Here is a 17,377-nt window from a genome sequence, read left to right on the forward strand (position 1 = left end):
GCCATAAATCGAAAAATGTCATCGGCTTATCCCCATTAGATCTACTTACTAAGTGATTAACAAGTTAAGAAGCTACCAAAAACTCTAAATACCAGTGTCATAAGGCCAACTTATTATTCACTTTTATGCATCGGAAGTTAGCGCATCTCGAGTCTAATTATCGCAACGTGTGAGTCACCAAAACTTAACACTTTGTTTTTGAGTGTCACTATTCCAAATCAAGTGTTTACGTATGGTGACAGTATGGAGGTCCAAGACCAAGGTATGTACTTCTATTATCAACTACTTTTTTATTTTTTTTAATGCGTTTAATATTTTATTTTATTTTTTTATTGAAGGTAGCGTTTTTGTAGATTTGTTTGGTATACTTTGATTTCATTTGGACCTATAACTTTTTGCTGCTCAGTGCTGCACTTGAGGCAAATGTTTTTCGAATAAAGAGGATGTTCTTATAAAACCATATAAGTTTCATCTGCATCTTTCTGCCCCTTCTTGGGTTAAAGGAGTGTCAAAGTATGCATGTCCATAGTAAAGAAAAAAACTTTATATTTTAAGTTCAGCTTTCATGTTGTTTTAGGTAAAGTTTTCAAATGTTCTGTTTCGAGGACGACTATTTTTGACATTTGGCACTCTAAAGAGGGTAGTCCAAATGAAAAATGCAACATGTCCTGAATACTTTGACAGAAACATCGTGCCTTTCGGATGACATCGAAAATATCGAACTAGAGACTTTAAGTAATAAAATTATGAATGTATGTAAACGAATTTCTCATTATTGGGCAATATCAAATCGTAGTAGGTCTAAGTTTAGAGCCCCCGCACACTGGCCACTTAGTGGCGGCCACGCTTCAGCCACTAGTGGCCGCCACAACCTGCGGACGCGTTTCTTCATACATTTTATATAGAATCGGCGCACACTGAGCGCTTGAGTGGCCGCGTCCGAGCCACAAGCTGCGAGAGTCGAGCGCGCTCGCTACTTGTGGCTGCGTTTTGTCGTTCGACTCGTGCGCATACACGGCCACAGTTGCCGGCTTCTTCCCACCCCTGCGCGCCGCTCCCCAATCCCGTCTCCCGGGTCTAGTCTTGTTGTAAGCTGCGTACTGAATGCACGTGCATGATGTCCACGGATCCGATTCCTCATTTTGATGTAGACGCTTTTATTTCCGATGTCGAAGAGCGACCCGCTATTTGGGATTTAAAGTCAGATTTGTATAGCGACAGGGGTAAGAAAACTGAAGCTTGGGAGGAATTGTGCCTAAAATTTATTCCAAATTTTAGTGAAAAAAATGTAGCGGAAAAAAACAAAGCAGGTAAGTTTTTGGACAATTTTATTTTACATTATTATTATATATTTATTATATTTTATTATTTTGCCAAGGTACAGCTCCCTCGTTGCTAATAAAATAATCTTTCAATATATCTCTGGTGTTTAATGAACGACGAGATTGCACGTGGGCGTTATCGATATCGTGAAGTCCTGGTACAGTCAATGTATGATGGAAATTAAATCCATCTCTCTGACGAACAAAGTTGTGTAGTATACAACAGGCCTTCACGATGTCTTCGGCGAAATCTATTGACACATTCAATGGTCGATGTAGTATTCTCCACTTATTCACTAATATCCCAAAGGCACACTCGATATGACGCCTGGCTCGAGAAAGCCTATAGTTGAAAATTCTTTTTTCAATATTCAAGTGTTTTCCTGAATAAGGTCTCAACATGTGTTCTGCAAGACCAAAAGCTTCATCACCAACAAAACAGTAGTTTACAGGACCAGAACTACTAGAAATTGCTTTTGGTGCAGGTAAATTCAGGGATTGGTCTTCCAATTTTTTGAATAATTTCGATTCTTTGTAGATAGTCGAATCTGAAGCTTTCCCATAAGAGCCGACATCAATAAATGTGAACTTATAATTCACGTCACAGATAGCTAGAAGTACGATGGAAAAATAGTGTTTATAATTATAATATAAGGATCCGCTATCTTGAGGCTTAATAATCCTTATATGTTTTCCATCAATTGCACCACAGCAATTTGGAAAGTTAGCATATTCTTCAAACCCCTTAGCTATTTTACTCCACATCTCTTCAGTTGGTTGTGGTACGCAGATATCTTGAAGTGATGCATAGATCAATTTACATGTTTCTTTTACAATCAATCTCGCAGTTGACGCACCACATCGATATACTAATTCAAAATCACCAAATGAACAACCAGTAGCAAGGTACCTGCAACAAAAAGAACAGATTAGAAACCTTTGATTATGTTATTTTTATGTTTCAGCATCCCAGTTGCAGCGAAAATGGAAAAGCCTTCGTGACTGTTTCAAAAGAGAACACTCTAAACAAATGAGCGTTAAAAGTGGATCTGCATCATCGAGTCGCAAGCCGTATATATGTCACCGTAAGATTACAAACATCGTTAGATTACAATCTATCTCGAGAGATTGTAAACTGTCGAATTATTGTGAACTGTAACATCTGATTGCAAAGCTCTCCCTGATTGGTCAGTCTTTTTGTAAGATCGACCAATCACGACCAGCCGTTCTGTTGCCATGGAGTTCCCGTAGAGTTAGGAATGAATTTGTGTTTGAAGACAAACTACCTAATTGTTTAGTTTTTTTTTTTTTTTATAAAAGTTTCTTATAATTTTCCAATTTCATTTAAATAAAACTACTTTTACGGATTTTTTCGCGGTCGGTTTTAAACGTCGGGATTAAATAATATAATATAACCGCGATAAAATCCGTAAAAGTAGTTTTATTTAAATGTCTAATATTCGCGTAAGTGTCAGAAATCAATATGTTTCCAATTTCAATTTGTGTTTGAAGAATAAATATTTCGTTACAATTTGTTCTCTCCATATGTCAGGAATATTAATTACATACTCGTACTAAATAACAAATACTTGAAGAATTTTTGAAGAGCATTTATTTTATTTAACTGACACCTCTATTTCATTCCTAACTCTACGGGAACTCCATGGGAACAGAACGGATTATTGGTCGATCTTACAAAAAGACTGACCAATCAGGGAGAGCTTTGCAATCAGATGTTACAGTTCACAATAATTCGACAGTTTACAATCTCTCGAGATAGATTGTAATCTAACGATGTTTGTAATCTTACGGTGACATATATATTATCAACAACTATCTTTTTTAAAAAACTTGGCTGACACACGACGTGATCCCAGCCCATTACCGAACGAGGTACACGATGCGACTGAGAGAAAAAGGCCAAAAAAGAACAAGACAAATAATGAAGACATTCAAGCAGAAACTGATATACTTGTTAGTATTTCAGAACAATTACAATCTCATCATTCTAACAAGCATGAAGAAGACGCTGACCATAACTTTGCTTTGTCCTTGGTCCCGCACTTTAAACAAATACCCAATGAATTTAAATTGGATGCTCAAACCGATGTATTGATGGTACTAAAAAAATATAAACAGTATATGCGAACATCACAGAATCAACAACATGGATATTTCACATCATCATTTCAGGAACCACGCTCATACCATACTATGCAACCATCTACTTCGGGTTATCAACCGACTCCGCGTCCATCTGCTTTGGGATATCAATCGGCTTCGCGTCCACCTTCTATGGGATATCAATCAAATTTTGAGCATGACTTTTCCGTTAGCTCGCCATCTGCATCTGATAATACTATGAATTCTGTTTTGTCAGATGATATAAATGAACATCTTTTTGACAACTGACTATGTAAAAGTAAATGTGTATTTGTTATAAAAACTGTATATCTGCGATATGTAACTTGATTTAGTTTGCGATTTTTCAATTCTCATTAATAAATAATTTCTATTTCAATTTGGCTTTTTTAATTGTTTGTTTTACGTTCTAGAATCCACGTGAGTCGCAAACTAATAGAAGCAAAATGATACGAATGAATGATACTTACCTTAAAGTTATAGCCAGCCTTTCTGTTGGAGAGATGCTTTTTCTCATGCGTGTATCTTGATGTTTGAGGTCATCGTGCAAAACGCTAAGTAATTCATTGAATGAGTTCACGCTCATTCTAAAATACTTGAAGAACTTATCTGGATAACATTTTAACTCTTCGAACAGCAATTTGTGCTGTCCATTTTTATTGCGTGATGTCAGAATTGGATGTACCCAGTGACGCCGATGAATTGGTCGTCGATGGTTCTGAATTCGGCGCCGTTTTCTACGTTTTAGAATAATAAGCAACAATAGCGAAATCAAGAGTGCGTCCATTCTTGGGCAACACACGTCTACCTCTGTCGAGATACTTGCAGCTAGTGTCTGACGCAAGTGGCAGCCACTGGTGGCTTGATGCGGCCACTAGTGGCTGCCACTGGTGGCGGCGTGTAGTGGTCTAGCCGAACTACTGGTGGTCGCGTTTAGTGGCGGCGACTGGTGGCCGTAATGTGCGAGGGCTCTTATAGAGAAATATTCAGATTGGCTGAATGTAGTTGAAAATATTGATGTAGAGCGAATTGAGTTACAATTGTTAAAGTTGAACCATCAACTTCTTCATTCAGATCCCTTCCTAACAGGTTTACGAAAGTTCCCTGTCAAAAACAAAAGGTCTACTATCAAAAATTGTACTAGATTTGTTATCTGTTTGTAGTAAATACTTTTGAGCTTGAATGAATTCTGGTATATTTTGTGTTTTGTGTGTGTATTTGTAAAAAAGGTTGTTCGTGTATTTTTGTTGTTTTATTTTATTCCTTTATGGTTGTTTTTAATATGAATAACCATTATTTATATAGATTTTTCATTAAAAGTCGCAGTATGACATGTTCTAGGTTTATCGTCTAAAACAAAATTACTGCGAGACATTTTTACACCTAAATAGTATGATATTTTTTTAAAATGAATGTGGATATGTTATAATTTTAATAATTTACACTTCTCTTAACATATTTCAACGTGTAAAATAAATTAATTAAAAGTATTTGTGAGTTTCGTATTTATGGCCGCCTTTGTATGGAGCGTGAATCACTGTGCAGTGGAGGGGATACTTGGGGTTTTAAGAGACATTCGGGACGACTACCGCCGGCAAACAAACCGGGAATGATTACCTACTGCGTTGGTCTAGTTGTCGTTCCGAATGTTGAAAACAATGTATCCTCCGCGGCCCCCCCCTCTATCTTTTGGGTCCAATGTTTAAAAACGTCAGCGGTTTTACCCATGCCCATAGGACCCCTTGTAAGTGGATGTCTACACCCTACGTTGTGATTGTTAATTAGTTTTTATATTAAAAAAGATTTTAATTAGAATAATTATTATTAAGTGAAATTTTAAATAATGTTGTACCTTTTATTCTAAGAATAAATAGCGTTTATAAGACTTAACTAGTTTTATTTTAGGTACTTACCCTATTCATTTTACTAGGAGCTACTGCCTATCTTACCTGATCAACTCAGTTAAAACAAAACTCCTTGGTAAGACTGGTTATTGGTAATTCAAACTCAAACTAAAATTATATTTTATTTATTTAAAATAGGCGCATAAAAGTTCACAAGTAGAAAAGCTCTTGCGAAATGTCAAGCTAGTTGCACGGTTCCAAGGAGTGGGTCTCATGGAGAAGAACCGGCAAGAAACTCCATAGACACTCTTTTAAAAAAAATCAATTTTTTACAATAATTTTCATATAGTGCTAGTTATCCCTGAGAAAGTTATACAATGCAAGTGAAGCTAATGTATTGAATGAATAAATTATATAAAACTATTTTAATGCAACTATGTTAAGAGGAAATTAAATTATATAATTCAAATAATGTTACTTGGTAAGCCAAGTTTTGAAATTTTTTTGAAACAGAGCACATTAAAATATTGAGGTTAATTGCAGACGGCTGTGGTGGCCAAAACAAAAACACAACTTTAATTAGTAGGTGTTGCAAGTGGCTGTATTCATTCGCACCTGTTCAACTACATTTCATCCACATACCAAAGAAAGATCAGTGCGATCTATGTGAAAGTTTAAAAAATGCTGACGAAGAAGAGAAGCAGAAAATTAATGAAGCTTATGAAATTCATTTAAAAGAAACAGAACTAGCCAGAAGGGAGAAAGAAAATGACAAGACTAGGAACGATAACACAATTGTTGCCGTGTACGACTTACAGGCTGTCATGCCGGTACCAAAAGGCCAAATATCCGTTTTTTACTACAAAAGTAGAATTAATAGTTTTAACTTTACTGTAAGCGACTTACATGCTAAAGACGTTGAATGTTACTTCTGCAATGAAATCGAGGGAAAACGAGGTGCGACTGAAATAGGAACATGCATTTTAAATTATTTAGAAAAGATTACACAGAATAAACCAGAACCAGTCGATGTAATTTTTTATTCCGACAACTGATGTGGACAGCAAAAAAATTTATACCTCTTATCAGACAGACGGGGTCGTCACGACAATCATAAGATCGTTTTAGATGACGAAATGAAACAAAGTGTTTGTGACCATGTTCGTGCATTTGCTCCTGTTGAGTCACATTATATACGCAAGAATAGCCAAAAGCTCTACCTACAAGGAGACTTAATTATTGCCAAAATGTTTAAGTTGTATCTTGAATGGTTTGATCCCGAGAAACACACCTTTAAGGCTACAAAAGTGCGCCAGTACCGTGACATTGTTAACTCAAGCTTCAATCTAGCTTTCCATATTCCCAAAAAGGATCAATGCGATGAATGTCACGTTTTCCGATTGAAAAGAATCCAACGGACCAAGAAAAAGAAACTTTTGAACAACACCAGACTAATAACTATACTCAGAGAACATACAATGCTCTGCGGGTACAATTTAATAACGCGTTCAGGGCGCTATTGCGGCTTCCACGTTTCTGTAGCGCATCAGCAATGTTTGCTGTTGCGCACACAGATGGCTTTGCAGCTATCTGGCGTAAGAAGACCGCATCATTCATCAGTTGATTGCGTGGAAGTCGTCACAGCATCTTGAGTGCCATAGCCAGTAGACACGACTGCCCGCTTATGTGTATTAATTATAATTATATTGTTTGTGTACCTAACTACTGTATGGATCTCAGTTATCTGAATAAATAAAATTTATTATTATTATAATAATAAGAAGGTCGCAAGGAATTTAAAAAGCCAAGATAAAAAAGACGCTGAAGAATCAAATGGAAACACGGTTACTGCTGTGTTTGATTTTGAAAAAGTATTGCAGTGTCCTCATGGCAATATAACCATATCTTATTATAAGAAAAAACTGTTTTCTTTTAATTTCACGATTTTTGACATGGGTTAAAGGAAGGCCGTTTGCTATATGTGGGACGAGTCTGTGGCAAAACGTGGCGCAAATGAGGTTAGCAGTTCCTTCTTAGATTTTGTTAAGGCAAATGTTGACCAAGGGGCCAAAGAGTTTTCTGGTCAGACAATTGTGCTGGGCAAAATAGTACTTAGTACAAGTACTTAGCTATTTGTCAAACGTCAAAAAGCTTGTGTATGTCTCTTGTTAATAGTTTTCGGTTATTTTCTGTTAATAGTGGATGTTGACATGTTGGATTTGGAAGATTTCGATGATTTAGAAGTGTTCGGTGAAATTGAGAGTTCCCGGGGACCCAACAGTGTTCGTCATCGACGAAACCCGTTCGACTTGCCTGATGACGATTTTCAATATAAATATAGATTCAGCAAACGTTTTGGCGAGAGAATTGTAGATTTATTGCGTGGTGGTTATTCGTAAGTAAATAGTGTATGATACCAATGTATTTGGTTTTTCACTATAACACAAACGCCTTCTCTATCCTCAATGCTTATTTATTTGCGAATGAATGTAAGAGCATACACTGTGACCTCATCCCAATGTTCGTTTGGGCTTAGGTACGTCGCCAGGAACAATAAATCTTTTAAAATAAAAGACGTAAAAAAATATTTGAAGAAGGCCTGATGGAAGTGATGCCTGAAAATTGGAGGCAGTGCATCAACCATGTTATAAAAGTCGAAGACAAAATGTGTCAACTCGGCCATATCATAGACGGAAATGTGGATTTATTCGTTATAAATGTAACTAAGTCGCCAGGCAGGTGGGAGGGATATATTTCCCGCCACCGTTAATCTCGAACCCCAAAGTAGTTCGTCATGTCTCAGACTTTCCAACCGAGGTCGAAGGTGCTGGCTTAACCGCCGCGGCGGACCGTGAGGAAGATTCACCTAAAAAAATCCAAACCTCCAAGCGCCCGCGCACCGGCGCAATTGGCGACGGTGAAATTGGACCTTTGTGCCCCGCCCTACCCTACCTTACTCCGGTAAAGATTTCAATGGATACGGTTCGGAGGCGATTGAAAGCGGCGGGTTTGCCGCTAATCGAGGCACATAAGCAGGAACGGATCAGCTTCTGCCTGGAATATTATAATTTTGATTGGGAGGACAACATCGTTATTTTTGTGGACGAAAAAACGTTTAAAAGTGACAAGGACGGTCGCAAAATTTTGTATAGACGAGGTAATACTCGATATGAACCCATCAACGTTTTACCTCGCCGGGTAAGCGGCCGATTGAGTTTGGGGTTTTGGGAGCTAGTGGAAGTATCTGGGCGTATGAACGCAGCAGAATATACAGAGGTGCTACGTGATACGATGGTGCCGACTGTGCGAACGCACTACCCAAAGGGCACAATACACCTGTGCCAAGATAACTCGTCAGTCCACAGCTCGCGGGCGGTTCAGGAGTGGCTCTAAACCCAAAACGACATGGAACTCATTTGATGGCCTTCCAAGAGTCCAGACTTGAATCCAATTGAGAATATCTGGGGACAGATGGCTCTCAGTTTGGGTTTCGTCCTAATACCGGCGAGACCATCTTTTCCATTAGGCAAAGGGTAGGGTTTTTGTTATTATTTCATTATTATGTTTCACACATATGAAAATAAATTAATTAAAAGTCCTCGATTTTAAAATCTGGATGGTGAATGAAAAGTAACGCTGTATAAAAATAAATGGGATCGAGAAATTTGTGAGTAGACCCCTATTTGCATTTCCTTTTGTACCTGTGTTTATTATATCTATTTATTTGGACTAATATTGCCATTTTCGTAGAATATACCGAAATAAGTTAAAATCGCTGATTTCCGTATTAGTTAATATTAATTATATTTTGTGTAGGTATTTTTTAGTGAATTACACAGTATTCGTTTTAGCCGCGAATGTCGAACAAAATCTTAGACTATGTTAATTAATGATCTACCCTTAGTAAAAGAAAAATTGTTATTTTTTAAAATGAATCAAATACAGTTGATTCCTAAAAAAATACAGAGCATCGTCCCCAGGTTTGATGGCGATGAAAAGTTATTAAATTTATTCATATCTAAATGTGAATATGTAATTAGAAGATGTCGTGGAGAAAACAAAGCAGCACAAGAGAGTTACCTCTACCACTTTATTGCGAGTACGTTAGTAGGGAAAGCCGCTATACTAGTCAGCGAAACAGGAAACATCCACACGTGGGATAACTTGAAAGAGGTATTTCTTCAACATTTTGGAGATCCTAGATCTGAAGCTTGTATTCGCATCGAGCTAGACAAACTTAAGATATAACAAGGAGAATCTTACATAGGGTTTTGCCATAGGATCCAAAATGTTAGGAGTTCCTTGATATAGCCAAGTATATGGTTGTATTATATACAATAACGCAGTTCTTAACGTATTTCTGTATACATATATGTCGATTTACACCAAACGAGCGAGTGCTCATTCTATCCCCATTAGCAGTGGTTGCCAGCGAGTATTTAGCATGATGGAACAAGCATGAAGCAAGTAAAGAAACCGCATGAGTATTTCTTTAGTAAAAGCAGAGTTACAAGTTCTAACAAACTTCCATTTTACATGTAAAAACTTTTATGATTTTGTGATGAAAACTGAAAAATATTAGATGCTGCTGTAATTGACTTTTTTCACGTAGTTAGGAACCCTTAGTGATGCCAAGTTGCAAATTCAATACATTATGAACATAACCATACTGGTAAGCTAAGGTACGGACAGACGTGCTCATTACTAGCACGAAAGCATGCTTTTATTGAGCAAGCGCTCATTAGTAGCACGTGTGTACACTAGTTGCTAGCAATAAGCATGCTTTTTAAGAGCGTGCAATAATGCATATCAAGATAATTTTCTTTTTTTTCTTTATTGGTTAATATTAACCAACATGGACGATCCTGCTTTGACTTTGAAAATTATAAAAACAAAAATTAAAAAACTTGAGGTCCGTTTACCACAACGAATTAAAAAAAATTGAGAGTTCCAAGCGATCCGGTTCTGTTACTGTGTACAACCACATCCTGGTTTCACGAAATGCATTCTTTTCTTGGAGACACTGGCGAGTACCAGGGACCCTATTTCTATGGAATTGGTAAGTTTCGATTTTTAATAAATAAAAATGCTCAAACTCAAAATCTTTATTGCATTCATGTGTATAAATAGGTGTTACTTAGTAAGAAGGTTTCAACATGAAGCCCGGTTATCGCACGGCAACATAATACCTACATTGTTGGACAAAAATTAATTAATCACAAGCTTTAAACCATTGTAATTATTACAACTATAATAATTGTTATTCAAGTATGTTCGCTTATGGTTTTTATTTTATTCATTTCCAACAGCGCAGGAGGAAAGAAGCCGTAGTATGAACGTTTTTAGGGGAATTTCTGATGCTGTTGACAAGTTCAGTGATGAAAATATGATAGACTTTCGACTGTGATGAAGAAATATAGAGAAGAAGGGAGGAATATTGTTTATACTGACGAAAGCTACATTCATACCACACATATACAAAATACGTAATGTGGTACTCAACAAGGAATTGTAGCAAAGAAAAAAAATTCTAAAGGGTTACGCGTCATAAAAAAAAACCATGACAATTACAAGAAGTGGTTCATCATAACACAACTACTGCCTGACCTACCAGAAAAGTCCGTAATTGCTATGGATAACGCCTCCTACCATAACACAGTTACAGAAAACCATAAAATTTCTCAAAAATTCCGTATATTCTAAAAACATCTCTATAAATTTGTTACATAAAGATATCACTAATTCGGTAGCGGATGCTTATGGTGATCATAGAATTTGCTATGAGTACAACTGCTCCAAAGAGAAAAATCTGAATAATAACACATTAGGGGATATTCAAAATACCACCTTCGTCCTAGAAGAAGTCCTAGAGGAAAGGTGAAACAAATAGCGCGTGCATTGTGTGTAATAATTATTATAATCACTGATCAACCATGTCAACCAAGGAGTGGGAAAAGTTAATAGACAAGGAAATGATTAGTTTGGTGGAAGATAGGCCAGTCCTTTGGGACAAGACACTGGATAAATACAAAGACAATACTGCAAGTATTGCAGGTTGGCGCGAAATATGCATTATTCTAATGGAGGATTTTGAGGCTATGGAACAAAGACAAAGACAAGAGTTCGGTAAGTGTCTGTTTTATTATTTGATTACATTCTAAATAGCTTCATCCTGCCATGGAACTGATCCAGCTTCGGACATGAAATAGTTCACGAATTCTGTTCGAACTAAATAAGCAGTATTACCACCTCGTGTTATTACTTCATGGGGTAGGTTTTCGTAACTAAATTCTTCAGATACGTTATTATCACTGTTGGAACCCTCCTTGTCCCTAATAAAGTTGTGTAGAATAGTACATGCCTTAACAGTCCATACAGCTGTTATTTTATCGATGTCTAGAGGCCGATGGAATATTCTCCACTTATTAGCTAAGATACCGAAGGCACATTCAACGTATCTCCTAGCTCTAGTCAAACGATAGTTGAATATTCGCTTATTTTTGTCCAGATGCGTCCCGCCAAACGGCCTTAGTAAACTTTCATGTAATCCGAAACTTTCGTCTCCAATGACCACATAAGGAACTCGCGTTTCTGAGTCTCTTGTTAATGGGCATGGTGCTGGTATTTGTAGACTGCCGTCTAGCATCATTTTCCAAAATGTTGTCTCCTTAAATATTGATGAATCGCATTCTTTTATATAATATAATAGTAAATATAATAATTTTATAGTAAATATAATAGTTTTAAGGAAGTTAATAGTCTAAACCTATTTAAAAGGAAATTATTTATTTTACTTCTAGAAAAATAAATAGTGTGAAAGAATATTTAAACGATAAAACTGTGATATAATAATTGTATAAGCAGCGAGTATAGTTATGCACCTTGTTAGAGTAGATTTAAGATATAAACACTTTGTGTTAACAATTTGATTGAATCAGAGAAAAAAAAGATAAAATGCTATTATGTTGCGAAGATTCTTGATGATTCTCCTGAAGCTGAATATGACTGCTCCGTTTCGTATTTAAAATTAAAAAGCAAATTTTATCACACATTTTGTGAGCCTATAGAGCCAGATATTGCAATGGTTACAAAAAATAATATAAAATATATATTACCGAACCCCAAGGTAGACGGCAGCAGTCGCCGAACAGCAACATTCAAATTTCCAGTTAACCTATCTCTTTTGAACTTCCCTTTTTGATTTTTAGTTGCTTTTTCTTTTGAATTTTTGTTTTTTGTGTTTTGTATTTAAGTTTTCTTTCGTAAGAATAACAATAGTAATTATTAAGACTGATTAGTAGACAAAGTCGACTGAGCAATTGATCTCTGTGAGCCTAAGATATTTGTTAATTTTTTTATAATAAATAGTTTAAGCACATTGTTAAAAATATTTAAGTTTAATAAAGTTGATTATTTGGTAACATATACAAGACCTTTTATTGCTTTACCTACCTTTAGTTTTGTAGCATTAATACGATGGTTCACTGTGTACATGTTGGTTCACTGTTGACCTAGCCCCCGGTTCAGAGTGTCCCACGAGGTGGACTCAGTGAGCCATATCCCATCTTTAAAAAAAAAATATATAACCTATCCTGTTACGTATGGGTCTAAAATTAATATGCTAAATTGAAGTCGGACACATGAGAAGTATTTTAGTAAAAAAAAATCTTTATTATGTTTAAAAACACTTCAGTTGTGAATGAGCAACTTTTTCATGGTTCACTGTTGGACACCTCACCTAGACGACCAGAGACCCAAAATTTAAACTATAGTGGAACTAATTCTTTGACAGATAATGCAATGAGCCCCGATGGATCTACTTTTGATTTGGATTTTGCAGCATTAAACTGAATTTAGGTGTTATATTTTTTAAGTTTATTTAAATTCATAATAATTAGATACGTACATCTGGCATCTTCTTGAATATGTTCTAATTAAATGTATTTTACTTACCTTAAGGTGACCACCAGTCTTTGGGCAGGAGGAATGCTAGGTCGCATATTGGTATCTTGATGTTGAATTTTGCTTCGTAAAATGTTCAACAGTGCATCAAAAGTTCTTACACTCATTCTGAGATATTCATAAAAATTTCTTAACTCTTCAAAAAGAACATGAAATTCATCCTTATCCTCCCTAAAGGATAAAACAGGGTGTACCCAAAATCTTCTTCTGCGTTTAGTAATTTGCAATGTGTGTGAATACCCAGTATTGCGGTCCGGCGCCCGTGTGGTTCCGGCGTCGTATACAGGAAGCATTATAATGGTCTCTACACACAGCGGGCGCGGCGTCTAGTACATTACAACTGCTCAGCGTCGCGTCGCCGTCCCGTCTCGCCGCGCCGCGCCCGCTGTGTGCAGAGACCTTTAGACTTTTTTTTGTGGGGTCGTGTGTATGGCCAAACTGGACATGATATTAGAAGTGCGGAAGAACTTAAAAGGCGCATCAGACGCGCATTTAGACGTGTAAAAAGTGAAACGGACACATTAAATAAAGTGAAGAGACACGTGCGTAAGCGTGCCTTCATTTGTGTGCAACGCGAAGGCGGACTTTTGCAACAGTTTTGTAGATAAGTAGGTAGGGAGTGTGTAAATAACGTGTAAATTCTGTGCAATTATTGTAAATAAGATGATTAACTTTTAAACACGCCAAGTTACTGTAATTTATCGTCATTTCATAATAATCGTTATCGATAGTTTGATTAGTCTTTATTTTTTGTGAGTACAATTACTATGTACCACAGCAATGTAGGATTTGTGAATCCCATTTAAGGAATAACAATTTTGACATTTTGAGTAATGCCTTATTGCATTGTATGGCATTCGATACAATATTTTAATGCTAATCACATAGAAGACTTTGCTTCATTCATAAAAGAAAGAGTAATATTAGACTTTTGGAATATTCAATAAATGTCTGATGACTCAGTGCATTATTGGACTGGTTTAACTAAGCACCAGTTTTTTGAATTATAATTATAAGAAAATAAGAACTCGCGACAGCAACGAGCGGATATCAACACTATTAAATACACCCCCTAACATTTTAGTAAGATTATTAAAAAAGGTCCGCCACATACTTTCTGATGATGTTGTTCCACAAAACTTAGGGATCAATCATATCACACGAGCTCAAATTGCTTCAAGAAATCTCATGATACCTAATGAGCTGTTCGGTGGAGCAAATTGGAACCCAATAATTATTCTGGATGAAAAAAAAGGAGAAGACAAACTACAAAAACGTTATTTGAAGAAGAGAGTGTGTCTGGCCAATCAGCCGCTTTGACTCGACGCGTCTGATTGGCCGGACACCACGTTCGCCCCGATAAACAGGTTTATTATATCGGTTTGTGTTTTTACAAATACGATTAAATAAGTTTGTATTTGTACCTATTGTGACAAGTTGCATGTAAGGTCACAGGTAACTTTTCGCGAATTGTCGAAATTAGTATCAGTATTTGCAACTAATTACGTACTTGTCAGTTATCTGTATTATGGTCAATAGGTTTTGTAAATATATTTAAGTGCAAATAGTTAAATAGGTTTCATGTATTTAATTTAGTGTACAGTTAAAATAAAAAATGCCGGGACGTGGTAACAGTGAATTGTGATTACATTTCATTTTGAGAAAGACAATAGAGGGAAAGCTAGCTGTAACATATGTAAAGAAAAGATTTCTTATAAAAAGCGTGTGAAAAAATAACATGCAGAACCGATTTATCATCTGCCGTTACAGACTTAGCTTTAAAATTAAGGTCCGGATTAGTAGAACGTTTTACATATATACGACATAGTTCAACGAGTTCCTATTTAATGTCCCATACAGATAAGTCTAGGGATACTGAAAAACCTAGTTCTAGGTACAATAAATATCTAAAAAAAAATATATGTTTCATTTTAAAACAATATTCAGAATTTGAAAAAAAAAACGGAATTCAAACGATTTCGGTATGCCGGCAGAAAAGGGCTAATCCAGTTCCTGAGCAGATTAAAAAAAAAACGAAATCCTAAGTTTTTAAATCTTGCAGTGATTGCACAAATGATTTGTCATCAAAAAAATAATTAGAATTCATTAAATATAGGGAATATGCAGGTCGACAATGGCTTTGCATTGCACTCTCAGCAAAGAATTAATCGAATCGATTTCTAACATGCAAGACATAATAAATGAAATCATGAAAGAGAATATCGAAAAATGTAATTTAAAAGATATAATTAAAACAACCATTATAATATTTATTGATTTTCAATTTATAAAACGTAAATTTCACAGAGAGAAGTTGATTGATTATTTGATTCGAATTGTCATTCGTTGTATGATTTTTAATTATTGTAAAAATATCAGGTCAATGAAGGTGCACTACACCTTTCACACTCTGAAATGTCTCCATTACTTTTTGCCATTGAAAACCAAAATCTCCATATCCGTACCACCGGTCCGGGCATTGCAGCCCGCAGATTACCAATCAAGGGTTGATTTTTGCCAAACCATGTTGAGAAACAACGCAGTAGACCCCAATTTTTTCAATCATATTTCGTGGACAGACGAGCCTCGATTCGAGCGAACAGTAGGCCAAGCACGAATATCTAACGTATTCGTATCGACAATGTATCGAGGCCTCGATTCGAAAACGGAGTCTGTCGATAGTAGGCAGCACGAACCACATTCGAAGCACTATCGAACACTCGATTCGAATTCTAATGTGACGTCATGCAAATGTAAATAGGGACGCGCCATAGTGAGCAAAATGAACGATTGTTGAATGAATGGTGCGTTCGAAAACTAACTCTAGTTGTTAATATTTTTTTTACCTTTGATTAAACGTTTTATTATTATTAAATTATAATAAAAACTGAATGTAATATAAAAAAGAGACCCAAAGTTAATTATTAGACATTATAAAATGGCATTATCTTTAGCAATATAACAGTTACGGAGATTTTATTTTTTTTAAATGACGGATACCGAACGCACCCACTTGACATCCGACGCGCGTAGGGGCGCCAAATTTGTTTATGTTTTGCTACACGTCCACAACAAAAGTATTTCTGTTTTTTTTTGCTACAAATAATTAAGTGCTTTCAATATAATAAATAATTATGAGAACCAGTCAGACGCACGCAATATGAAATGATGGTTGAATTCATGGAAGCGTGAGTAAACAGTTTTAATAAGTTTGAGTGGCATAAACTTTAGTGTGAAGTATTTTAAGTGCAATGCTATTTCTATATTCTACATTTTTTAAATTCGGTTTCATTTGTGTCCAGTGGGTTAATTCTATTCCTAAGTTTTGCTCTACAATGATTAAAAATAAACATATAAATAACATTTTTTTTTCAAACACATTAATTCTGTAGGTATCTACGCAAATAAATAAAATATGATTTAATTACTTAGGTACCTTGTTTCTCGTGATTGATATCCATAATTTTCTAGTAAATTTGAAGCTAAAAAATAACATGCGGTACTACGTTCATACAGTGGCGGTCTTTGCATTTTAAAGTATATTGAAGCTATTACTAATTGTTCCAATAACTTAACAATAATTTTAAAACACTTCTATTCACAAAACTAACTCTAAACAAAACATAAACACGGTTAAAACTTTATTTTTACACTTCTCGAAACTTTTCTCACCGACTTTTTTCAAGTGAATAATGTTTCGACCATACTCGATAGCCAGCCTTCGAGAGTTTACGTTACCGTACGTCAAAACAATGTTCGTGCTGCCATGTTTTGTTTCCTTTTACGCCCGATAGGGGCGCTGTACAATTCTCATACAAATGTTACTCGATTTCGATACGAATAACTTTTCGCAAATATTCGTGCTTGGGCTACTGGAGTGTCCAACATTCACAGTTGGGCTATCGAGAATCCACATGCAGCAAGACCATCAACATTTCAAAACCGCTTCAGCGTGAACATGTGGTCCGGCGTTCTCAACGGCGAAATTATTGGCCCTTACGAACTTCCGTCCAGGCTCAATGGAGCCGTCTACAGAGACTTCTTGGAGAATCAGCTTCCTGACTTGCTGGAAGATGTTAAGTTGTTGCTGCGTTATCGCAATATGAT

At 36.1% G+C, this 17,377-nt stretch overlaps 1 protein-coding gene across 1 annotated transcript; it reads right to left on the reverse strand.

The window, feature by feature from the left end:
- Nucleotides 1–1,311: 1,311 nt before the first annotated feature.
- LOC135118159 (uncharacterized) lies at nt 1,312–4,441 on the reverse strand. The gene is made up of 2 exons (XM_064039360.1): nt 3,935–4,441; nt 1,312–2,232 (listed from the first exon to the last, which is right to left on the reverse strand). The coding sequence occupies exons 1-2, from the start codon at nt 4,249–4,251 to the stop codon at nt 1,356–1,358; spliced, it is 1,194 nt and encodes a 397-aa protein (XP_063895430.1). The 5' UTR covers nt 4,252–4,441; the 3' UTR covers nt 1,312–1,355.
- Nucleotides 4,442–17,377: the final 12,936 nt, after the last annotated feature.

Source organism: Helicoverpa armigera, chromosome 19 (assembly GCF_030705265.1).
Source record: "Helicoverpa armigera isolate CAAS_96S chromosome 19, ASM3070526v1, whole genome shotgun sequence".
Taxonomy (NCBI): Eukaryota; Metazoa; Arthropoda; class Insecta; order Lepidoptera; family Noctuidae; genus Helicoverpa; species Helicoverpa armigera.

Excerpts from the sequence above, each read along its gene's own strand:
- LOC135118159 (XM_064039360.1), bottom strand. The coding sequence starts at position 4,251 with ATGGACGCACTCTTGATTTCGCTATTGTTGCTTATTATTCTAAAACGT. Across the intron at positions 2,233-3,934 it reads AGGCTGGCTATAACTTTAAG|GTACCTTGCTACTGGTTGTT; the intron begins GTAAGTATCATT and ends TTTTTGTTGCAG.